This window comes from Excalfactoria chinensis, chromosome 2, assembly GCF_039878825.1.
Source record: "Excalfactoria chinensis isolate bCotChi1 chromosome 2, bCotChi1.hap2, whole genome shotgun sequence".
In the NCBI taxonomy this organism is placed as follows: Eukaryota; Metazoa; Chordata; class Aves; order Galliformes; family Phasianidae; genus Excalfactoria; species Excalfactoria chinensis.
Genome location: NC_092826.1, coordinates 131,975,317 through 131,999,562, shown reverse-complemented (window position 1 = coordinate 131,999,562; position 24,246 = coordinate 131,975,317). Strand labels below are relative to the sequence as shown.

At 39.8% G+C, this 24,246-nt stretch overlaps 1 protein-coding gene across 3 annotated transcripts in view; it reads left to right on the top strand.

Annotated features, from left to right (window-relative positions):
- Nucleotides 1-2,257: 2,257 nt before the first annotated feature.
- The window catches only part of WDR37 (WD repeat domain 37), a 39,486-nt gene continuing 17,497 nt past the window's right edge, over nt 2,258-24,246 (top strand). Inside the window, exons 1-9 of one of the 3 annotated variants that reach the window (XM_072330162.1) lie at nt 2,258-2,435; nt 7,916-7,947; nt 10,977-11,154; nt 14,949-15,045; nt 17,149-17,244; nt 17,394-17,458; nt 19,801-19,936; nt 20,712-20,783; nt 22,906-22,950. In XM_072330162.1, coding sequence (XP_072186263.1) covers nt 11,017-11,154; nt 14,949-15,045; nt 17,149-17,244; nt 17,394-17,458; nt 19,801-19,936; nt 20,712-20,783; nt 22,906-22,950 — 649 coding nt within the window. In that variant the 5' untranslated portion in view covers nt 2,258-2,435; nt 7,916-7,947; nt 10,977-11,016. Of the gene's footprint in view, nt 2,436-7,809; nt 7,948-10,976; nt 11,155-14,948; nt 15,046-17,148; nt 17,245-17,393; nt 17,459-19,800; nt 19,937-20,711; nt 20,784-22,905; nt 22,951-24,246 lie in introns of those variants that run through there. The other 2 variants (XM_072330164.1, XM_072330163.1) reach the window with 2 other exon arrangements.

Below are 24,246 nucleotides of genomic sequence, written 5' to 3'. Positions count from 1 at the left end.
TCATTTCACCTGAAAATGCAAACAGCTGCAAATCACCGACGGGATTTCACCGTCTGCTCAGTTAAAGGGAAATGCAAACCCAACAAACTGGAGCAGAACACCTTAATTATCCAGGAAGTTAAACTAGAAAGCAGTAAACTACAGGATGAATAAATGCAGAGTAACATGGCATTGGAGCTCAAATTACAACACGCAGACTTGTGGAATAAACCTGTCCTCAGTTCTACACTTGCCAAAGAAAATATATTGTTTCTCCATCCCTCACATCCAGTCTGCCTTTTTTTAAGCTCCCGGCTCACTTATTCTAAAGCTTAAGATTGCCAGTTTGCTCTTTTTAGCTACAGAGCTATCCCAGCTCCTGATCTCCCTGAGGAATCCTTCTAGAAGTCTGAGAGTCACAGAGTCATAGCTCTTCACTAAATACTTGGCTGAAGGATGCAGAGCCAACACCAGCCTGGACTTCATCAGTTCTGGCAGGTTGTACCTCCTTGTTCTAAACAGTCTGCAGTTCGCTTGGCCCTTCATTCTTAAAGCACCTCTTTCAGGAGAGCGCGTTGCTTTTAGCTTCTTTCAGAGGATAGACAGTTCCGATGTGATGGAAAGTGTTGATAGAGAGCTTCTGGATGCTCCTGCACAGCATAAGGTGATGATAAACAATATAGGAAACGGCTTATTTAGCCAGGACTTATAAGAAGTTTCTTATAGGAAGGAAGAAATGATCTCCTACAGTGCTTTTCTCCTCTAGATCTGTTTTTCCTTTTTCCCTTTCTTTTAGTTTGAGCACTGGATTGGAGGTCCTGCCTTTTCCTGCTTGCTTTTGCAACCTTGTATCATGCATTCTCAATCCAGCCTGGAGTAAACAAGTAGAGCTGCAGATGTGGGAGGTGATATCCAGGAAAAGAAAATAACGTCTACCACTAAACTAATGTTTATTTAAAAAGAGAACAATAAAAACCCATGTAAAAAAAAACACCAGCAACAAGAAAACCCTTATTTAACTCTTGATTAGCTTCATGCCGACTAATCCTGCCTCTTATTTCTCTAGGCTCCTGTATTGTTATCTAAGTGTCCTTTTTATCCATCAAGTCGTTTGTGAAAAGCAGCTTGTTCTGCACTTGCTGCTGTAGACAAAACAGTGCCTTGCTGCCCCTGGGATGCATATCAGAACTGAGCACTGCCACTTGCCACATATTTCTCTTGAACAAGTGGCTGCATCCATATGAGGCCTGCTGGTTTTTAGGTGAGAGTTGGCCCGTGTCGAAGAAGAAATCGTCAAAACATCATTTCCTTACTGTGGTATTTCACGTTGCTCCTTCAGGAGAGAAATAGTGCTATCTTTATTGCCCCCTGCTGTTAGAGCGAGGGAGGGAGCGTTGCAGGGAAGGTGTTACCGCAGGGAAATCTTGTATGTGGATTCAGGTGTGATTTCTGGACGTTCCCCTCCACCCCCCATTTCTTCTTCCATGAGATGTAGTGGCACGGTAGTATGATATTAAGATGATGTGGTTTTGGGTAAGGGATAACAAGGCTTCAACATTTAGCAAGGGATTGAATTGCTGAGGGCTTCGGCTGTGATACAATTAAGACATGAGAGCACAAAAGGAGGTAGAAAGAAGACAAAAGAGATCGGCTGGCACAGTTGTAGCTGGGAAGGACATGAAAAGAAAATGTGCTATTAATTTTAGCCCTCGCAATGAGGCACATGTTCTTTGGCCTTTCCACAGACCTCTTCTGAGGCTGCTGGCATCTGAGGGAGGAGAGGAAATAATTAAGCGGAGGCCTCTTTTGACTTTCATAATGTGCCGCAATGAATAGGAATGTGAGGTGGAGGCTTCTTCTGAGCGTTAATCACCAAAGGAACTAATCCCATTTCAATTACGAGTTGTACGCTTCAAAGCGAGCAGCCTGCTTTGCAGAGCGCAGCACTCGCCCTTCGTTTCACGTTTCTGCCACGCTGCAGACAAACGAGAATTACGGATCTGGCATTTCTATCTCAAAACCCAAGTTATTCCAGCAGCGCTTTAAGCACGTTTCCCCACACGCAGAGGCGCTGAGGCGGCCGTTTGCCCCCACTCTGCTCAGGGGAGAGAGGCAGCGTGCGGGACTCGTGCAGTGTGGGCGCACAGCCCGCGCTGTACCAGCCGCACACGAGCCGCCCCGCTCAGCGCAGCGCGGTGCTGCGGTCGGGGCGGGCCGCGTCTCCATGGCGCCGGGGCGGCGAGCGGGAGCCGCGCGTTGCTTCCGCCCACCGCCGGATGTCGCCGCGAGGGCCGCTCAGCCGATAGGCGCGTCGTTGGCGGAGCGCGGCGCTGAGCTGCTCGCTGCCGCCGTTCCCCTCCCGCCCTCGCCTTCCTCCTCCTCCTCCTCTTCCTCCTCCCCCCCGCCGCCGCCGCCCGCGGCCCTGCCCCTTCCCGCCCGCCCGCTGGGGCTGACAGGTGAGTGCGGGGCCGCGCCGCCCCCTCCCCGCTACCTCGGCGGGGCGCGGACCCTCCGCCATCTTCCCGCCCGCTGCGACCCCCGCGGCCGGCGGCGGTTCCCCGAGGGCTGCGGCCGCTCGATCCGGGCCCTGGGCTGTTACCTGCGTGTTGCTGCCGACGTGGTCCCCTGAGGTGACCTGCGCGGCCCTCCCTAAAAGCGAGAACTACCGCCTTGTTATTATTTGTGTAGCCGTTAAGCCGGAGGCTGTGGGATCATCCAGCCCTGTCAGAACTGAAGATGGGGATGCCTGCTTAGGAGGCTGCGAACTTTGTGTATGCACTGCTGTGTGTCCTGAGGATAGGCCAGGCGTGGCGGCTGGGTAGTGTTCGGGCTGAGACCTGTTCTGTGCACAGATGGAGTGGGAATGGGAGGCTGCTGGCAGAGGGACAAGGATGTGCTGCTGGCAGAGCTGGCCTTGGGTAGCAGGAGGTGTCCTGGACCTGTGGCTCATCTCCATCACGGTTCATTTGCAGTATTTCTTTCTCTTTCCCTGAACTCAATATTGTGGAAATGAATTTTGGAGGAGAATAAATATATTTCCTGTGTTAAAAAGTTGAGTAGAATTCAGTTTCCAGGTGTAGAAGGAGGAAGCTATGAAGACTGTGCTGGTGCAAAGGTGAGGAAAGCTTTTTCAAGTTAAGCCTCGAGTCGCTGTTCAAAGCTATCTGTTCTCAGTGTACCTGAGAAGGCAAACTTCTGCATGTCTTTATCCCTGCAGTTGCCTCTTCCAGCCTGTCAAATTTTGACTTGTTACGGTGTTTTTGCATTTGCTTTCTATAACAGTAGCTCCTGGAAGATTAAAGAACTGGTGGAACCACTTCTTTGGAGTGATTCAGTGTCACTGAGTACGTCTTGAAATTATGCATGCTCTATTGTTCAGGCACTGGGTTTGGAACGTCACAGCAGTATCTGTTTGGATAAACAAAGTTCTAAAATGGTTTTCCAGGCAGGTCTGCTGTTGTCATTTTTCTTTACGTGATATTTGAAAAAGCAAGCTGGTAACCTCAAGATTCCACAGGTATATTTTCATATGAGTAGTTTATATTAGATAAGATCTCATGCTTGCATGTGTCATTCCTAGCGTGTCTTTCTGTAATAACTTTAAACATAGCTTTGTGTGTTGTGGGCTGGGGCAGTTTCTTTGAGAAGTGCATTCATGAGATGTTAGAATTCAAGGCAAGGGCCGGTGTCATTTGTATTTTTAATGCTGCTTTCTCTATGTGAACACTTGTCTTTAAACCAGGTTTATTATGCTCCATTTAAATATAACTTCCTCTGAGGCTGTCTGATGTGGACAACCTCAAGCCTTGTCTTACATTTAAACTTAGGACTTCTTAATAGTTGCAGAGCATCTGGACTGAAGTGCCTGACAGTGTTGGTAAGTCATGTGAGGAATCTTGTGAGTGGGGTGAAAATAAAAGAGAAGCTTACTTATACCCAACCAGAAACTGCAAACCAGAGTTACTACATCATACAGGGAGAAGTGGTGTTGCTATTGGTATGCTGGTGATGAGGCAGGGATTATGGTATGGAGTCTGTAGGCCTTGGAGCTCAGGCTTGCAGCTTGTTTTGGGAGATGAAGGCCGGGCTGCGAGGCCTGTTTGGGATTCAGCCTCTGCAGGGAGAGAGTGGCAGCAGCAGGGATTGAGAGTGTTTCCTTCCAAGGAGTTTGTTGTGTTTTCACCATCCGGTAATTCCTGCTGATGGTTGTGAGACTTGGTGTTGCAGAGTAGTAGCACTGGGGACTTGCTGAGCTGCTGTGCACTGTCCAGAGATCTGGTAGGCCACATGAGGAACTGCTGTGTGCTGTGTGAAGGTTGCTTATCAGTGCTTCAGGAAAGCGTGCTGTGTGTGCTAGACTTAGTGTCAGAGCTGCTTGCTTCTGTCACTGTCTTAACAGTAAAATATTCTAATTTATTAGCAACTGATGATACCTAAGTGAAGGTATTAGAGATCATTCTGCTTGCATAGAAACATACTATTACTTTATCTGCAGTGCTGGTAGTAAAAGCCTGAGCACTGTTTGTTTAGAGGCAGCGCAGTAAGATTCTGGCCTCTAAATGAGCTGCAGTGCTTCCTTAAACAAATACCTTTGTTTAAGGTAAACCACCTTTGAGCTTGAACTTCCTTGGGATTCCTCACCCTCAGGTCTTATATTTGCATACCTGTACATGCAACCTGACTGCTCCTGAGCTGTTAGGGATTTGCTAATACAGCAATGAGAGCTAAAGGGTCTGTGAGACAGCTAAGGAAACAAAGCTTGTTTGGAGGCTGCTCTTTAGGACTGAACTAGCAGAAAGTCATTTAGCTGGACTTGATGTTCTTTATTGAACTGTCCAAGAAAAATCAGCTGATCAATACTCATTAATAAAATAAAGCACAATGACTATTTGGGTAGATAGGTATTCACAGTGTTAAATGCAAGCTTGTATTGTATGTTGAATATAGTATTTAAGCTAATTGAAACAGCATATTCAGTGAGCATGGTTAACTCAGCTCTCTAAGGAACGCTGTATGCTTTCAGTACTAAAGCTGAATTCCACTTCAGCGTTCTTTGCTCTGATAATATCAGTGGACCCAACCAGGTTTCTTTTATATTTTAGATAAAAAAAATAATCTATTTTTAATAACAGTTATTGATTAATGTCAGCTAAAGCAAGTGTGTATAGTTAAGGATATGGCTTTTTTTGCTGTGGTAGTTGGCAGGCTCAGTCAGTGATGCATTTTGATGGGACTGCAACATTTGCTGACATAGTCGAATTAGCAGGATCAAAGCTTGCTAGCAGCAAAACTGGGCTGCTTTACACTTCAGTGCTGTGTTAGAAGCTTGCTCAGAGTGGGTATCTGCTCATGTGCTGAAGTCTTTATCACTGGCTTCCAGCTGCATAATGTAGTTAAAATTCACCTGTGCAGTTTCTTTATGAAGGAGGTTGTCACCTTTTCCCTGGTAGCTGATTTCCCCTCTGACACATAACATCCAGTTTTGTTTGAAAGCATGCTGCGCTAAATTTAGGAATAAACAAGTCACATTGTAATGCTTGAGTGGGTTTTGTAATGTTTGAGTGTGCTTATCACAGGTTCTGGCATCAGCTGTGATGATCTGGAGTGGTTTTGTTTCCTAAATATTTATCTTTAGAAAAACACCTAGTATTGCAAAGGAGTCTGTTTAACCTGAACTTTCTTGGGTGTGATGTACTCTTGGAACTTTTATTGAACTGACTGCATTTGAATATGTAGTATCCTTGAAAGTAATTGTTCACTGAAATCCAGTGGAGTCCTCGGTACAGGGGAGACACAGACCTGTTGGAGCACATCCAGAGGGCCACAGAAATGATCCCGGGGGTGGAACACCTCCCTGCGACGACAGGCTGAGAGAACTGGGGCTGTTCAGTCTGGAGAAGGGAAGGCTGCGAGGTGACCTGATAGTGTGACCTGTCAGTATCTAAAGGGAAGCTACAGGAAAGAAGGGGACAGACTCTTCAGCAGGGTCTGTGGTGATAGAACAAGGGGAAGAGGTTCCAAGCTTAAAGATGGCAGATTTAAGCTAGATATAAGGAAAAAGTCTTCTACAGCAAGAGTGGTAAGGCCCTGTCACAGGTTGCCCAGAGATGTGGTTGATGCCCCATCCCTGTAGACTTCCAAGGCGAGGCTGGATCAGGCCCTGGGCAACCTGATGTAGCTGTGCATGTCCTTGTTCACTGCAGGGGAGTTGGACTAGATGGCATTTAAAGATCCCTTCCAACTCTAAAGATTCTTTGATTCTATTCTATGACTTCAAAATGAAAGTTTCACTCTTTTAAATTTGACACCTTTGCATATTAACGAAGGTTGTAGGGGTGTAGATTGACTTTCAAATTCCCTTAACTCACGAGTAATGCTGTCAAACTGAGTTATGTGTAATTAAGAACTTACTAACGGTAACAGTTCTCCTGTCTTTCCTTCCCTGCTGCATGAGAACAACATGTCAATTGGCATCTTTATTTCTTATGGTATTATCATTGCACAGGACAGTAATTACTGTTGTAGTAATTCTTGCTTATATAGTATGCTCTGAAATTTTGATTTAAACCATATTTGCAATAGAAAGACCTGAAACAGTGTAAGAGATTTAAGAGCACACAGAAATCTAGAATAATTGTTTTGTTTTGACAAAATCCTTTAAATAGTAAGTCCTGGCATTGCTAAACTTTAAACAAAATGGACCGGGGAGATCTTGGGTAAGAGATGCTGCTGAAATTTCCGGATGCTTTCCCTTTCCAGACCTGTATGTTGTTTTGAATGAAGAAAAAAGGAAATGCAGCACTGTAGCTGTTTGGTCTGAACTCTGACGCTTCTTAAAACAGATTTTCTTCCTGGCTTTAGCAGTATCCGCACCCCAGGAGCTCCTTTCAGCAGCCTGCTGCTCTTATTCCATGCTCAGAAGTAGAGGCATGCAAGTAGAATTGGTTGACTGCTGCACTGAATTAATGTTTAAGCAGTGAGAGCAGTGTGCATTGGCGACAAGACCAATGGCATTTTTGTTCAGTGCCATTTCTTTATTGTAGTTGAGTAAATTGCTAACTGGCTGCACATCTGCTGTTTACTGTTACTCTAATGAACTATTTCCTGTGAATACACGGTAACATCTGTTACAGAAAGGTAGGTGACAGAGCTTTAATTTAACAGACTGTAAAATATGATTTGAGTGTAATTAAACAGCATAATTGAAATACCAAAGTGCCTTTACATTCAGGAAGTAGGAATCACCTACGGTCTCTTTTCTAATCACCTGTGGACTCTTTTCTAGGACACCTTTTTTTGTCCCCTGCTTCTGCTGATTGTCTTGGTCAGAAATCCATTGGGTGCCGTTCTCTGGAGGCTCTGACAGGTTGCTGTGTGAGGAGCACTGTGCAGACATGGCACTGGCCAACATGGCTGGGTGGAAATGCTCAGTATAGTTTACAAGCTCACTTGTAATAATGGAGTGTTTGTTTACCAGCGTGCCTTTACTGTGTATAATTTAGTTATACCATTCTTTTCTCCCTTTTCTATTTTTTTTTGTTTCTTTGGAAGCACTTTTCATTTTATGTGCTCTATTTTTAGCTTCTGTAAATTCAGCTTCATTTATTCAGGAATCTATTCCTATCCTTCCTGGTGATATTTCACACTGCTTGTCCTATTTGTAAGCAGGGGTCGGGGGAGATGGGAGTGGGGGAGGAGTGAATGCACCATCTCAGAACCCATTTGTAACATTTGAATGTTCTGATTAACACTGTGTGACTAATGGGATGTGAGGGGTCATTTTAATGCCTTTTTTTCTTAGTTTGCTTGACTCAAATTTGCCCCCTCAGCCTTGATGTGTGTTCCCTGCTCCATTGCCCCCCTCAAAAATGTGAAATACTTTGGTTTGTGTACTACTGACTGTTTCACTAATCAATATTTAATGTGGTTTTCATAGGATATGTAACATGACACTGATATTCTGGACAGGTAATTCTCGCTGTTTGACAACCTTACATAATAAGGGGAATCAGGTAACTGCTAGAAATGAGCACCTGATGTATTTGGTTTTCTTTAGCATCGTATTGCCAAGGATCTGTTCTGTAAAATCTACTCTTGGAAAATCCGCAGCTCTTTATTACTGTTGTGCTCAGTGTTGAAAACGTTTCTGAAGTTTCAAAGAGAAGTTCATGTTTAAAGGGACACCGTCATTACTTTTCTACTCCAATTTATGTCTGGGTTTTATAAACAGATTGTTACTGCTCCCTTACTGAAAGGTGACGTGGCCTTTTGGTGGAAGTCAGAGCAACATGAAAGGCGGTTAAGCTGGACACCCTCTGTTCCTTCTTCCTGTCCTCTGTGTGCACATGCCTGCTTGTCGCCTCTGGGTTGCAGCTTTGCTCTGGCTGCGTGCAGCTTGCTGCAGGGAGCGGTGCATGCTTGCTCTCCCAAACAGTGCATGGATGTGGTCACGCTGGGGCATGAGCAGAGCACGGCGAGTGCTTCGTATCTGGCCTGTTCTGTTTGCTGTGGAAGTAGAAACTCCTGTGTATTTCATGTGAGAATTTCACCCTGTGAAATATCATCTTGCCTTCTTGACCGTGTCCCTTTAAATTCTACATGGCACAGTGTGCTGCTTTATAGCTGCTGAATCTGTGTGTCCTGGAGCAGTCCAGAACAGCGTGTCTCTTGGTGAAGTGCTCTGAAATGAAGTAGCTTGGCAGCAGAGGGCAAGTGAAAATTAATATAGAAAGAATAGTGCCTAGGAAGGAGTAAATATAAACCATATTAATGCCTCTGTGCATACCTACAGCTTAGAAGACAGTAGCTGGCAGGAATAGACATTAGATTTCTTTTTGTGGCATTTAAGTGAATGGCATAAACTGATTTATGTGATTGTATGCAGCTGTGTGTATGTATAGATGTATAACTGTTAATGCATCTCTGTGCGCAGTTTGTTCTATTGGACCACATTGCAGGAACCTCTAAAGTAGACGGCAATGAAAGAGTGGTTCCCAGGTGAGGTAAGAGGGAATAGAGAAGAGGAGAATCTTCAGCTGTTTTTTGGTGTCCGATCATAGCTTGAAAGGAAACAGAAACGTGGTGAGTGCTGCAAGCCTGTTCCTAATTCTTAGCCATATGTTCAAGAACAGGAAGGTACTCAGCAAAGCTCAGAAAATTGGCAGTAACTTGATTACAGGGTTGGCTTTTTTTTATAATTTCAGCCCTGTCTTTCTTTGTAAGAGCCGTGTGGCCACAGGGAAAAACGAGACGTAGTGAAATGAGAAACTACCTAATGGCAGTTCTTTACTTTCTTCTTAGGTTTATATATATGGATATAACTAATTAGTTACCGCTGATTAATCACACATGAAAAGCTCCAGTGGGATTAGGTGTGGGGGAGGACTGTACAGAGTCCAGTGGAAATTAATAAAATCCTTTCAGTGAAGTGCAGGATAGTGGGGCAGTCTGAATTTCCATTCTAGATTCCCGATGGGATTGGTGTCAGGTTGCTGGAACTCAGATGTTCCAATAGCTAATAAAATACCGGGTACTTTTTGAGAAGATGTGAGGATTATGGGCATAAAATCCCTAGTTAAATCTAGTCTCGTTTATGTATCTTTATATATTTCTATTCTGTGGTATAGAGGCGAAGGCAAATTTAAAGCTGTTTTTATTCACGATACATACTGTGTTTTCAGTAAGCGATAATTTTCCTTGGCTTTACGATAGATTAAAAAGTTGAAAATATCACGTTGAAACCCCCAAACTGGTTAATGCTGGATCTTCTTCACTGTGATGGTGCTCATTCCTAGCTTGAGATCTGGTGTGTTGGCGGATCTTAAATTGGAAGTGGCCCTGGGTTTGGTTTATATTTTTCTTTGATCAGCTTGTCTGAAAGGAAGCTCAGTTGCCTTGTCAGCTTTGCCAACTCTGCTCTCCTGTTTCTCTGCAGACTGTTGCAGTTGTTTTAAGTCGTAATTGTTGTTTTGGAAAAATCATTTGTGCTGGAGAATGAATTTTTATTTTGTTCTCAATGTTCATGATTAAAAAAGAAATTGAATAATAATTCCTAAAATCCTTGCAATGTTTAACAGCTGGTACCTCATGAAGCTAAAAGTCATTTCTGCTGCATATTGGGTTTACTAAAAAAAATGAAATAAAAATACAGAAATGGTTCATTTAAAAAAAACAAACAAACAAACAAAAATATCTCAATTGAAGAACATCTCCACTTGTTTATGCCAGAAATCAAACACTATTTGGTGTTTCTTAAGCAGGGGAAAGCAGTAGATCATGCATGGTAATACCCTTCGGTGATACTGTCAGGTGTTGTAAGGATACCAAAATGCATATTTGACATTAACAAGCTGCTGAAGATTAAAAATTAGCAGCATCAGCCTGGTAAGTCAGGCTCACTTTCATTGTCCTGAGGCGTCAAGGGCATTTTTAATGTCTACGAAGGTGAAACCGTGAGCTGTTGGAAGGCAGTTTGCGGGTTGTCATTGGACGTAACTTCTGCTATATGTAAACAAGCACATGAACTCAGTTTCATATACTAGTGCTTAACGTTGCATTATACATTCCTAACCTGACAGCGTCCCTAAGTTATCATGTCTGTTTGCTTTCATTTTCCAGCTGGGTTTTAATTTTGCATGCATTTCAGTGAAATATGGTATGCATAATAATTGTTTCCTGGAAGCGTTTTGGGGCTGTTGCTGCTGGTACTCACCAAAGTCAGGAAGGCAATGAAAATGAAATCTCTTTTCCATTTCTGGAGGTTAGCTAAATCAAAAGCAGTGCAGTAACGATCCCATTCTTTATTTGCATAGTAACTTACATGTTTTTGAGTTTAATGTTGTTTCCCAAGGAGTTGTAAGTAATAAGGAGCTTTCTGCTTTAATGAAACCCCAAACAACTCCAAAATGTAGCGTACCTCATAATTTTGTTTGGAGGAAGAATGTTAAACTGTAGTTGCTTTGGCAGAGCAATCAGTGACATTTAATGCTTGTCCTTAGTTTATCGTAGGAGCCTCTGTGAAGCTGTTTTTTTGAAGTAATGCCAATAGAAAGTGGAAGTTGTGCATCTGCTCGCCAAGCAAAGCAGAAACGCAAATCGCACAGTCTTTCGATCCGAAGAACCAACAGTTCTGAGCAAGAACGGGCAGGACTGCAGAGAGACATGTTGGAAGGGCAGGTAAAGTAATACACCACTGCCTAGGTGTACCTACCTAGGGGGGTGTTTTTTATTCTGAATAGTGTATTCTATGTGGAAAAAACAACAACAAATGAAAATAAGTAATGAAATACATCTAGTAAAGCTGGAGAAACAGCAGACTTGTTTGCTTTTGGTGTTGACCATCTCTGAAGGACTATTGATGCCGATACTGGTGGTATTTCAGGCTGTTTCCAGGCTGATGTAACCTTTTACTAGCTTTTATGTATTCTTACATGAGTGATAAAACCATTAACAAAGAAACACCATGTTCAGCGTGCTGTGCCTCCCCCTGCCATCTCCCCACATCTCAAAGTTGAAGACTGATACACAATTTTGTAAGTTTGAATTTGGAATAGTAGTTATTCAGGACTATGAATAAACCGAAATGTTTGTTATTACAGCTCTGAAAGGGAAGGTATTGATGGGGATGCAGTTTGGCTTTCCTTTCTGTAGGGTGAAATACTCTCTAATTGGGTGTATTTCTTCCTGCTTGACAGGTGTGAGCTAACTTACATTTTTCAGTGGGGGTTTTTGTTTTGTTTTTGAGCTCATCTCAATTGCAGATGCAGTTTTTCTGTGCACGTAAATTTAAGTGAATGAACAGCAATCATAAACTTCCGTAATGTTTATAATCACGTCAGTCTCTGTAGTAAATGTAGTCAGGAGCCACTCGGAATGCTTCACTTTACGATATTGAAATTAGATGTAGCTAAGACTCCTATGGGAAGAGTTTAAAGCAGTGCTGGCTAACCTAAGCAAATAACAGTTAGAAGATTACTTAGTATCAAACTGAATATGCAACCTTAAGGTAGGGCTGGCAAAGATGATGTAAAACTTGATTTGTATCAGGGAGATATTTTGAAATACCCTTTAGCTGTGAGAAACCTCACTTCTTCTTCTGGGCTGTCTGCAGGTACTCTGAAGTGAACAGCTTGTATTTTACTGGTGTGACAGGCTTTCCTACTGAATATGTTATTCAGTTAATTACAGTATTAGTTTTGTCATGCAAAAGTTGGATCTAAATACTTTCCTGCACAGGATACTACTTGTGTTGTACCTGAAAACATTTGCAACCTTACTTCAGGAACGAAGAGCAGCTGAGAGGTCAAGCCATGCTACCACATCTGTATAGAAAACAAAGTATTAACCTACTTGGGTATTTCTCATCAAACTCTACAAATGTATTACATTATGATATGTAGAGTTTCTAAATGCTTTATCAGTTATCTTTCTTAATTTGTTGACTTTTAACCTTGAACAGCCCACTGGCCAATTCTAACATGTAGAGAATATTAGTGCTATTTCACAATGGAGCTGTAAACGACACGAGATCTGGGTAAAGTTTTTTTTACCATGTTGGTTTAGATTTGCTGTTGCTTTCAGGCCTTGAGAAGGAGGTTAAAAACCTTCCCTATATTCTGAAGTTTTAGTAGGATAACTGAATTTCTTTTATAATCTTGAATTAGTGGGTAGTTGAATCAGAAGTATTTGTTCAGTCTTTAGTGTTTCTCTTAACAGTGTTTAACTTGTGAGGTGATGTGAGGAGCGCAGGACCACTTCTGTCAGCACTGTGCCCGTTTCTGTCAGTTGAAAGTAGCAAGCTGAAAGTACCACGTCATTCATATAAGACTGAATCATGCACAAAGCAGGTGTGCTCTGTGTGCATCTGTTACTGGTTTCTCTTGCTCTTGTCCTTAAACTCGATGTCCATAAATAACCTGGCTTTCTGAAGATAGTCATCCTGAATGTGAGAGCTAGAATATTAAGTTCTGGTAGCAAAGATGCCTGCTGCCCTCTAATGGCTACCGTGCGTGTTTGTTCGTGTTTCAGTTTATAGGCATGGAAACAATTTCTTTTTGGTTTGGCTTTGCTGGAACACTGAAGAACGAAACAAACCATAATCGTCCTTAAACTTCCTTTGAAATAATGATGTTCCCTTTAATTTGGGTGATGTCCTGGATTAATGTTATGTTCCATAATGGTTTTTCTGTAATTTAAGACCTTTAATAGTGGCATAGTGATCTGCATTGTGGCAGAAGCAGATTGGTTTTCCATTTTATTTTATTTTATTTTATTTTATTTTATTTTATTTTATTTTATTTTATTTTATTTTATTTTATTTTATTTTATTTTATTTTATTTTATTTTATTTTATTTTATTTTATTTTATTTTTTTTTATTTTTATTTTATTTTTTTTTTATTTTTTATTTTATTTTATTTTATTATTTTTTTTATTTAGCTGATGGTTTCAAGACTTTGAACTTAAATACTTTTTTGTGCTTTCTTTCTTTCTCTCTTTTTTTTTAATGTTGCTTAAATGCACATGCCCGATGTATTTGATAGGTGGATGCTGACATGACAGTTATGCTGGAAAGAATCATAGAATGGCCTGGGTTGAAAAATACCACATGATCTAGTTTCAACTCCTCTGCTGTATGCAGGGTTGCCAACCATCAGATCAAGCTGCCCAGAGCCACATCCAGCCTGACCTTGAATGCCTTCAGGGAAAGGAGTAGTTGGGCCTTTTTATTGTTAGGGTAAGGCTCTCTAGGCTGAAACTGTTATTGAAACAGTTGGCTGAGTAGATGAGTAATAACTGCATAAGCCAGCTGCATGTTGTAGTGTACCAGCGACTGAAGAAAAGAATACTTTTAGTAGAATTTACTTGCATATAGCACTAGGATGGCTCAATCATTGATTCATATTTGTAGACTAGAGCAGCTTATAGATTGATTTAGTGCAGTTATTATACCATCGTTAGTCTACATTTTTTCCTTTCTACCTTGTCGTTTTCCAGTAGTGTACTTTGCTAAAATTTTACAAGATGTTTGTTAGTGCTGCATCTTGAGTTTATCAGTCTATTACATTCAGTTGTCTTTACTCTTTGTCTTCTCAACAGCTTTTGGTGATGGATGCACTGATTCACCTTGAGTCCCAGCAGAAATCAATACTTGGTTGGTTGGGATACAGTGTGTGTTTCTTTACTGAAAACATGGTGTTGAGCCCTGTTTTGTAGGCAAGTCAATAAAATTCAGCTGCCTACAGAAACTTGTGAGCCAGCTGCGTACTGAAGTCATTTACATCTTTTGTTAGAGGTTTTATTGTGTACTTAATTTTATGCCTCAGAAGCGTTATATTAGTTCTGCAGAGGAAAAATTCAGCCTTTCTCTGTAAATCTGCCTCAAAGTATTTTCTGTGAAGATTTCTAGAATAATACGTGGGGACAGAAGGATTAGAAATTGCAGTTTCTTTCATGCTTAGTTACAGTTAGTGATAAGAGTAGGTAACCATTTAAAAGTTGAGTTTGTCTAAAGCTTTAGTGAGGAAGGTATCATCGCAGAACACCTTAAGTCATGTATAGTCAACTCCTGAAATACTTGGCCGACCAAAGATGTTCTTCCTCTTGGACTAGAAGCATCTTGACAATTTAACAACTTTTTTTCACTTTTTTTCTATAATGTTTTTTTAATAATTGTTCTGTAGTAAAAAAAAATAATAATAAAGAAAAAAAATGTCTGTGCACTTGAGTTCTTTCCCTTGAAAGAGAACATAACACGAATTACCTTATGTGCTACAGAAACGTCCCCAGTCTTTTTATTTTGTTACTTGCCAGAAGTTTTAAGTTTCCTTTTTGTCAGGAGGCACAAAACTTTTAAAGTGGGCTTAAGATTGAAACACGATTGCAGGAGATGTTTATATACACATCTTTAGTTTAATGCTAAGTTTAATTGTATATATGACTAAATGTAAAACCCCATGTTTTGCCTCCTAGGATTCTAAACTACCATCTTCTGTTCGGAACACACTCCTTGAACTTTTTGGACAAATAGAGCGGGAGTTTGAGAATTTATATATTGAAAATTTGGAATGTAAGTATATAGTTAAGAACTCGTTGTGTCTAGGATATAGTACTTGAAAAGATTGCACTGAGTGCTGTAATATAATGAATTTGAGTTTTTCTGTGAGGAATTTAGAAGTTGTTTTGAACTTGTATTGAAAACGCTTGTTAGTGCATCATGTAACACCTGCAGCTGGTCATGAGTTTTGAAGTTGAGCACTCAGTTAAAATCTCCCAAGTGTTATCTGCAAAAAAATATGACATATGTACCGTAACATATTGAAGGTGATCCAAGCTGATGTATGAACTGGAGTAACACAGTCAGCTGTATAGTAAAGCCGCTGCTAAATTTTTCTTGTTGGATTTTGGAAACTTGACTTCTAAACTGTCAAACCCATCTATCTTGGCTCCACGTCAAACTTTTTTCCATGCTTAAGCTATTCTCACAGTTAAACCAAACATACAAGTTACAATAACATTCTTGCTTTGCTATTGGAAACGTGCTGCTTTTTTCTTCTATTAAAAAGGTGAGATTGCATTTGTTAAATGCTCTCAACGCTACACTTTTTTTTACATTACTGAGAGTTTGCACACCTGACTTCAGTCTCCTGCTGAGAAGTTGGCTGGAAGCGAGAAAAGTTTGTTCTTGGATTTTTTTTTTTTCTCCACACAAAACATTCATGAAACTCCACAAAATCTGGTCTGAAAAGCAAGCTGTGAACTTGCTTGTAACCTTCAGAGGGTAATAATTTTCCATCAAAACCATTTCTTTTACTTCTGCATCTTTCTCCTTCAGCAGAACATTATATTTCACTCCTGGCACTTGTGATCTTTCAGCCCCCAGGATGACTTCCAAGTTTTCAGTCTGTTATTTTGGCTCTTGGTCTTACTCCTACATTGGTCTTGCAGTTACATTCACTGGAGAATCTCAAGTTCTCTTTCACTTATTACAACTGATTTCTAGTCTCTTATAATTCCTTCTAGGCTGCAATCTTAATTCTTTCAGCTGTTTAATCTGCCTGATTTGTTTGTTTCAGTCATCTATTACTACAAGTTTGTCTTTGTTTACTTCTATTTCATGTTGTGTTGAGTAAGTTTAGGTTCTCGTGACCAGGAACACAGGAGAGAGAATCCTGCTTTGCTCATTTTCAGCAAAAGCTGGCTTTTTTTAGTGGTTATGACTGAGGTTTCTGAGGAAAAAACACAGTCTTAATGGATCATGTTCTCCCTGATCTGAAAGTCTTGTGTCAAAGTCTGGGAACAAAATGACCTTTTTAAAGAAGTTGTAAGAATTTGTGGGAAAGGCAGACCCTTATTCTTGAGAACAGCTGAAAACTGCCTGGCTAAAGACTTTCAGTGAAATATGACCTGAGGAAGATGTTTAAAGATATCAACCCAGATTTTAAGAAATAACTATAAGCCACGGAAAATGTTCTTTATAAAGTGAAATCAGACCATTTAAACCAGTTAAGAAACTGGAAATCTCTTAAGAGTACCCGATCTTGCTGTACTGTTTCTCTGTTGCTCAAATGATCCTAGCGAGAGATATAAGCAATTGAGAGAAAAGCACATTCTTGTTTCACATGAATGCTTTGTGTTATGTGCAAAAAATATTCTGATGGTACTTAATGTTTCTAAAACACTTAAATGTAGAATGTATACATTATTCTTCTGCACTTTTAATGTTTCTCAAAGTATAAAACATATGTTTGCACTCTGTTTTGTGGAATCTCTAGCAGTAAACAGGAGGTCAGGGAAGAATACTATTTGATGATTAATAAAGTCTTTGCCAAGAAGTGTTGTACATCACCATAAATGTACTAGCTACACAGTTAGTAAGTTTTCTGCTTTCTATTGGACTTGTGTAGGTCACCATATATCTAACAGAAGTTGCTTTGTTAATATTTAGTGACTTTTAATAGTAAAAATAATTAATTAGAAGCCAGTAATGCTTTCCTTGGAAAGGGTCAAGGTGGATCTCTGGAAGATTCAGCATGAATCTTAAGAACTATCTTTAAGAACTGCTTCTATAAAATTAACATTACTTGCTAACCATAACACATCTTATTTAGAATGTTAATGATATTGTTAATGGTGCTTCTTTTATTGTACTAATTTGAATTTTTGTTATCAGTACGTAGAGAGATTGATACACTTAATGAACGCTTAGCAGCCGAAGGACAGACAATTGATGGAGCTGAACTGAGCAAAGGACAACTAAAAACAAAAGGTCAGAGAACCACAAAGAATCTTAAATCAGATTTTTGAATGTAATTTCTCTGTGTTTGGCCGACCAAAACTTGGAATTTGTTGTTGAGTTACTTATACAAATAAACTAATGTTTGAAATATCTTCCTTTGAATTTATTTGTCTCAACAGCTAGCCATAGTACCAGTCAACTTTCACAGAAATTAAAGACAACTTACAAGGCATCTACTAGCAAGGTATGAGACAAATTAAACCTCTACTCATCAGTGTGTATTCATGAGACTAATAATGGCTATCTTAAGTGGTAAATTATAGTTTCTTTAAGCTAAGTAGTGCTGTTTTTTATGTAGATCTGCCTCAGGAAGAACAGTATCTTTATCTTGGATGCATCAATTTCTCATTACTTCTATTACCTTTTTTACAGTAACTACTCATATTTAAAAAAAAATGAATGGTGGAGGGGGGAGAATGTGTGCATATGCACAAGCAATTGTTCTTTAAATAGAACTTGCATTTTGATGCGGGAAATAGAAATGATTTGACTGAGTTTACTTGCAGAGAACTGAGTTCTCTGTATAGAGAAAGTATGTGAAATTATATGGGTTTAACAAATAGGACAAAGCTGAAACACAGTCAGATATTACCTAGTTATTTCCATACAAAACTTTGAGATCTGCTGAAATAATTTAGAAACTTTCCTCAGGCCTGTAGAAAGTTGCATGGCATTTAAACATTTGCTTTCTGTTCTTGGAAAAATGTTTATGAATGCATAAAGAACCAAGAAGTAACCTTGACACCATCTGAGCCAGTAACTGTTGTATGAAGTGAGGAACAGTTAGTAGGACTTAAAAAAAAAACAAACACAAACAAAGAAACAGAGATTTCATGTGTAGAGAAAGTGTCAATTAAATCAGAATCTGTCTATAGGTATGTAGTGCTCTTGAATTTCTGATTCCCTGTGTTTGTAGAAAATGGCTTATACTAACAGGAAGTATTATGGCTCTGCCATTAAATAATTATTGAACTGTGCAGCAGTTTTGGAAACGTTTGTATTTGTTGCTTAGTAGGAGAGGGGTTTTTCTCCAGAAACTTTTGCATGAGGATTTGACTCAAAATTAGATTAACAGAATGCAAGTGTAGTTTGAGTATAGGATTGAGAGTTGAAAAACTTCTTTTGAAATCTGAGAGGAGCACTGTGTAAGTCCCTAAATGTTTACTTGATTTTGCTGTTCCATTTCTCATGTGCAGTTCAGTTTAGTTCAAGGGCCATGTTCTGTGTTAAAGTCTCATCCATATGGTTATAGTGAAGACCTATGAAACTCTGTAGTGCGAACTATTAATGTTTGCCATTACCTATTTTCCTTTCAGTACAGCCCTAATGATTATTGCTTCTTTTGATATAAAATAGGAATTCATGCTGACAGTTAATTTGGAATTCTGATAGGGCGTTGTCATTTTATCACTGGGAAGTTGTCGTGCTCAGGATTTGGAATATCCTAGCTTTAAGTCTTAAAGATGTCGTTCAGCTTGTAAAAACCTTATGTAACTTGCTTTAACAACGTGCTTCAGACCCTTTTTTGTTACCACAAACTAATAGGATATTAATTTTATTTTTTTTGTATTTTATCTTTTACTGTATTTGAAATGTAGACAATTAGTTTCCTAATTTTTACAAATTTGAGATGTGGTTTGTGTTGAACTTTTTAAAGGTTTTGAATCAACAGGTCATGTAGATAGATACGTTCCCATAATTGCGTGCTGAGCAAAGCATTGAAGAATTGCTCTGTTTGCTTGTTTTTATTTGAACAAAGCTTTTCAGCAAGTCTTTCTCAAAGCGATACCTTTATTGTCTGGAGTTTTCAGTTTTCTTCTACTATGGCATCTTGTAGTTCTCCCATTTTTGCTACATTTTTTCTTCCTTTAATTTAGTGTGATTTATGCACATACCAATTTAAGTCTTCTCTATTTTCCCTTAACACTGTGAGAATGTACTCGTCAAACTCATCTAAATGCTGATGAACCTTTAAAATGTGTTATTACACAGAATCTGGCATGTGCTCTCAGGTTAGTGGGTTAGTGTTTGATGTGATCAGCTTTTTACAATTCTGGAAAAAAAATGGTGGTGAGTTTGTGAAACGGAATGCTTCTGTATTATATTGGAATTAAGCCATAGTGCTTATTATTAAAGACAATACACTCAATTTCATGGACTGTCTTTAAGTTGTCAGATGAAGTTGTTTGGGAATAGACAAGGAAAGGGTTTTGTTTTTGTTTCTTTTAATCCTTTACCCACACCTGATGGGAAGTTTGCACTTCATTTGTGCAACTGATTACTCCAACAAGGTTGTATTACTGTAGTATGGAGTAGTTTAGCCTTCTGTAAGTCGGGGCATGCTGTAAGAAATCAAGTATGTTTGCACTGCGAATCACTTTCCTACCATCAAATGACAATTTCTTAGCAATAGTGAACTGTAAGAAAATGAAAGAATCAGTATGAACAAGTTAGTATCTATTTGTGTTTATGAAATACATAATCTTGTATCTGTGTGGAAAAAATTTGATCTTTCTGCTCTTTCAGATTGTATCCAGTTTTAAAACTACAACATCAAGAGCCATCTGTCAGCTGGTAAAGGAATATGTTGGCCACAGGGATGGCATTTGGGATGTCAGTGTTGCGAAAACTCAGCCAGTGGTTTTGGGAACCGCATCTGCTGGTAAGGTGTTGTGTTACTTGCACCTTCAGAATATTCTGCTTTAATCTCTAAATAATAGCAAGGTACATCAAGAGCATACCTGAATTCCTTGTTCCACCACTGAATAGCACACTGAAAGAGTTGCTTTAAAAGAGCTCAAAAATAAATTTGGACCTTCCTTGAAATGCATTTATCTTGTAGAAAATTCAGACATCCTTCTTGTTCTTAAGTATATGTCAGTTAGCTTTGATGCTGGTCCCTTAGGACCAGCTCTAGCTTGCTGGATGGTGTTAATGGATGGTTCTTGGAGCTGCTTGCTTGAAGTGGTGTCTTGCACACAGTGCTGTACTCCTGTATTCAGTGGTCCCTGTAAGGTTCTCTGTCAGTGTTAGCATTATAGAAACTGCTGACATAGGTGCCATAGTTTGCATATTCTTGTGTACTTACGTACTTTGGGCTGTTGTTTAAGGATCTAGAGGCGGCTGAAAACATTATTTTGTTGTTTGTTATGCATCTAATTCGATTCCTCACTCTCCACTTAAGAAACAGATTTACTGACTTATTCAGTAGTATCCGTGTTGATCCAAAAATGAGTCTAGAGGCCTGTGTGTTTGCAACAAACCGTAATCAGTTGGAGTTGGTCAGTTTGACTCTTCAGTTTTTTGAAGAGGAAATAGAAATTGAGGACACTTTGGTGTGCCTTACAGTCTGAGTTAACTTGCTTGTTGAATAAGAAGTAAAAGTGAAAAGTATATGTTTTTAACAAATATTTACTGCTGCTTTTCAATCTTTGTAGATCATACTGCTTTGCTGTGGAGCATAGAAACGGGGAAGTGCCTTGTCAAGTATGTAGGGCATGTTGGATCAGGTAAGATAGGAGCATGTTGTGTAAACTGGAAAACAGTGGTTTTGGGAGGGGAAAGTGCCTTGTGGACTCCTGCAAAAATGGTTATTGTGGTTTTACATTATGGTTTGCCTACACAATTAGCAAGCTAATTGTAAAATTCCATCAGTCTTCATACAATGAATGTTTTCTAATGTGATTCTCTTTTTAGATCAGAGTATTAAGATCATTATGTAAATTCTGAATGAATGAACAGTGACATATACAGAAAATTTATGGGCACAATTACAAGAGTTGAACCATGTTACCTAAGTTTGTTGTCCAAATGCTTCTTGAATGCCAATGGAATTGGGGTTGTCAAGGTTTCCTTGATGATCCTGGTCTGGTGTTTGACTACGCTCTTGGTGATTTTCCAGTCTGAACTTTCTGTGACACAGCTTTGAGCAATTCCCTTTCATCCTGTAGGCAGTCTACAGAGAGATAGGCACCTCCCTGTCTACTCCTACCCCATGAGGGAACAGCAATGAGGTCACCCATTGTTCTCTTCCAAGCTGAACAAACCAAGTACCTCAGCTTCTCATCAGTCATATCCTCTAGTCCTTTCACCATCTCGTGTCCAAAGAAGGGTATTTCTATTATTTCTATATTCATATATTGTGGAGCCCAAAACTGCACGCAGTACTTGAGGTGAGGCCACATCAATGATGAATACAGAGGGACAATTACTTTTGATAAGTTAGCTACTCTTTTCATTCTGGGATACAGTTGGCTCTTCTGGTGACAGGGCATATTGGCTTATTCTGAGCCAAAACCGAGCCAGTTGTCCCCTAGTTTATATATACTTCCAGGATTGCACTTCCCCAGGTGCAGAATATGGCATTTGTTCTTGTTAAATTTTTCGTGTTATTGATGGTTGCCCATCTATTAAGACATCTCTGGAAGACCTCTCAACCCTCAAGGGAGTCGGTGGTTTCTCTTAATTATCATACATAAACTTACTTAGCATGCACTCAACTCCTGTGTCTAGGTGATTGATTAAAAACATTGAAGAAAACTGGCCCTGAAACCAAGCCCGAGGGAGCACCACTAGTGTGGTTGAAAAACTCCAACCACTGGTGGATCTATTTATTTATTTATTTATTTAATTTATTCAATTGCTGCTTGGGTAATCATGAAATTAATAAAAGGCCCTAAACTATGTTTAAACCAAGGAAAAAAAGAACAATGTTACATTCCAGTTTTCATGGCTTTTATTTAGTAAAACTTTGTTGACTTGTTTATGTATGGCAGTTGATTTGAAATGTTGGATGTCAGCAGTTATTACACCATTGAGGTGATTTAGTGTGAACGATGAGTATCTTTTTCAACTCAATACTCAGCAAATTCCAGCATTCTCTTGAGAGCATGGGCATCTATTTTACTTAAATGATGAACACAAATGATTTTAAAGTACTTTCTTGAACTGTCGAAGTGAAGCTTTTGGGTTTTGCAAATAAAAATGTTTAATAATGTGAAGTAATTAAATCTTATTCATTGAAATAAGAAATGAAGAGCAGCTTTGTAGGCTGACATAATTCTCGCAGGACTGTATTTTAAAACAATCGTGCTTCAGTTACATGTAGTTGTAGGGCTGAAATCTAATTTGTTATTTGCATTGGATCTTCGGCCATTTGTTCATGCAATTTTTAGTGATAATGAGGAAGTTGATGGTCATACATAGTAAGTTTAATGATTAGCTTAGGAATAGTTATAAATAATTCCCTTTATGGAAATCTATAGCATTATTTCCAGTCAGCTTGCACACAATTGCTTGAATGTAGTTTGTTCGTCCTCTTTAACATGAAACACTTGTAGTAGGTTCAGGAAATAATTTGCTAGAAAATGTGCATTGTGGTATCTGTAATTGACTTTCTGGAACTAATCTCTAAGGTCCTTTTCAACCAAAGCCGTTCTGTGACTGTTTTGTTTGATACTGCATAGGCTTATGTGTTCAAATATTATGGTTTCTCTCAACTAAGAGGTTGCAATCCCACAGAAAGTCAATTAAAACTGAAGACTTCTTGAAGTTTCAATACTCGTAATGATAAAACATTGTAAAACAGTTCTTTTAGTACTCTAGCTTAAAGCTCTGCTTTGTTTTACGCAGTAAATTCCATAAAGTTTCATCCAACTGAGCAAGTGGCTCTTACAGGTATGTATGTTGGTTTTTTTCATTTGGTGACTGTTTAATCACTTCGGAAAAATAAATGTGTTGTTTGGTTGTTTGCTACTGTCTTTTTGGTGTTGTAGGGGCCTCTCTCTTCTACTTTGTCAGTACCATTGTTGATTAAATTACTATTTCTTTAAGGAATAAGAAATCAGACTTATATCATTCTATCTGTGTTTATCATACCATACTGACATCTGTACTTTCTTCTACCCTTCTTGGTCTATTATATAAGAAATTTTTTCAAACACGTTTCTGTACAGTTTATGTGCCAAACCTGTACACATGCATAACAAACTGCTTTTCATCTCAACGTAGAACTCTCAGCTTTACCCTTGAGTATTAGGAGCATGTTTGTTTTGTCCATAGCCAAGAAAATCTTGGTCAGTATTGAATAAATCTCTTTCAAAAACAGAGGGACTGTGAAATAACCTGCTGAGCTGTAAACTGGTACTAGTTAAGCTGAGGTATCATAGAATCATAGAATTACCCAGGTTGGAAAAGACCTTGAAGATCATCAAGTCCAACCGCAGACTAACCAGAACCCTAACTCTAAAAACCCTCCACTAACTCATATCCCTGAGCACCACATCCAAACGGCTCTTAAACATGCTTAATGTAAAGGTAGAATAGCTTTACTCTTGCTGTTCTGACTTTCATAGAATCATAGAATCATAGAACCATCCAGGTTGGAAAAGACCTTGAAGATCACCAAGTCCAACCGCAGCCTAACCAGTACCCCATCTCTAAAAAAAAAAACAAAACCACTCTGCTAAATCATATCCCTGAGTACCACATCCAAACGGCTCTTAAACACATCCAGGGATGGCGATTCAACCACCTCCCTGGGGAGCCTATTCCAGTACCTAACCACCCTTTCTGTAAAGAAGTTCTTCCTAATATCCAACCTGAACTTGCCCTGGCGCAACTTGAGGCCATTTCCCCTCGTCCTGTCACTTGTCACTAGTGAGAAGAGACCTGCCCCACTCTCACTGTAAGAACCTTTCAGGTACTGGAAGACGGCAATAAGGTCTCCCCTCAGCCTCCTCTTCCTCAGGCTAAACAGCCCCAGCTTCCTTAGCCTCTCCTCATAGGGCTGATTCTCCAAGCCCTTCACGAGCCTCGTTGCCCTTCTCTGGACCTGCTCCAGTACCTCCATATCTTTCTTGTGCTGAGGTGCCCAAAACTGGACACAGTACTCGAGGTGAGGCCTCACCAATGCCGAGTACAGGGGCAGGGCCACACCATTCTTGATACAAGCCAGGATGCCGTTGGCCTTCT